Source organism: Olea europaea, chromosome 5 (assembly GCF_002742605.1).
Source record: "Olea europaea var. sylvestris chromosome 5, O_europaea_v1, whole genome shotgun sequence".
In the NCBI taxonomy this organism is placed as follows: domain Eukaryota; kingdom Viridiplantae; phylum Streptophyta; class Magnoliopsida; order Lamiales; family Oleaceae; genus Olea; species Olea europaea.
Window position 1 is genome coordinate 11,762,859 of NC_036241.1, and position 1,311 is coordinate 11,764,169.

Below are 1,311 nucleotides of genomic sequence, written 5' to 3' on the forward strand. Positions count from 1 at the left end.
TGCAAAATTCCATGCTACTTCCTCTTCATTTCAGAAAATTAAGGAGCTTGATCACCCTTGATGGCTACTCTATTTACCACTTCCTGTGCTTCCTCTTCTTCTTCTTCAAGAGTACTTGGCAAAAACGCATTTTATATACCTTCTTCGCCGTCTTTTTATTCTTCTTCATCCAAACTCCCTTTTGGCCAAAAGACCAAAATTTCGTGCAAAAGATTGAATCTTTATGTAAAAGCCGAGAATAAAAATGAACCCTCTTCCTCAGCACCCTCTGTAGCTGTAGAAGAGCGTATTAATGAGGAAACAGAGAAGAAGGATTTGCATATTGGAAATGAGATGAGTAAAGAAAGTGAAAATGAGGCCGAGGAAAAGGAGAAAGAGAAACAGCAAGAAATGGATTGGAAAACAGACGAGGAGTTCAAGAAGTTCATGGGAAATCCCTCTATTGAGGCTGCAATAAAGCTTGAGAAGAAAAGGGCTGACAGGAAGCTTAAAGAGCTTGGACGAGAAACAAGTGATAATCCACTTGTGGGGTTATTTAACAAGTTGATTCGCGACAGTTTGTCGAGAGAAAAAGAGAGGTTGGAGCAAGCAGAGGAGACTTTCAAGGCTCTTGATCTTAACAAGGTAATTCGTTTCTCCAATCTTGGTTAATATGATGTAATTATATAGTTTTGGGGGTGCAGCTTGTTATAATTCACTCGATCTAACTAGGTAATTCGTTTTCTCGTTTCTCTATTCATATGACTTTAGGGTATAATTTGTTATAATGCTTGAGCAAGCTTAGTTAATTATGGTGATGGATAAAGCATTGATTATGTTGTGCCTGTTTTTGTTGATTGTGAATGGCAGTTGAAAACCTGTTTCGGATTTGATACCTTTTTCGCTACTGATGTCAGAAGATTTGGAGATGGTGGGATTTTTATTGGAAATTTGAGGAAACCCATTGAGGAAGTAATTCCCAAATTAGAGAAGAAGTTATCGGAAGCTGCAGGGAGGGAGGTTGTGGTGTGGTTTATGGAGGAAAAAACAAATGACATTACAAAACAGGTATGTTGATGATAATCATACAGCAAAAAGAGATTTTCATACCATTAGTCTTTTGGAATTGCAGCATGTATTATTGTTAGTTTCTTTTGGAATTTCTAATTCAAGTGATCAATTTATTGTATCTTGTACATGGTAAGCAAGGCCTATTCTGGTCATGTTATAAATGTTGTGGCTAACCTGATTGATGGTAGATGTGAAATTTCCAATTCTGAATCTCAGAAAAGGGAATTTCTCGTGTCCGCACTCGTTGATCAGCCCATAGGA

The 1,311-nt window shown here is 37.6% G+C and overlaps 1 protein-coding gene across 1 annotated transcript in view; it reads left to right on the top strand.

The window, feature by feature from the left end:
• The first annotated feature begins 6 nt into the window (after positions 1-6).
• The window catches only part of LOC111394654 (probable zinc metallopeptidase EGY3, chloroplastic), a 4,100-nt gene continuing 2,795 nt past the window's right edge, over positions 7-1,311 (top strand). The window contains exons 1-2 of the mRNA XM_023020572.1: positions 7-624; positions 850-1,047. Coding sequence (XP_022876340.1) covers positions 61-624; positions 850-1,047 — 762 coding nt within the window. The 5' untranslated portion in view covers positions 7-60. The remainder of the gene's footprint in view (positions 625-849; positions 1,048-1,311) is intronic.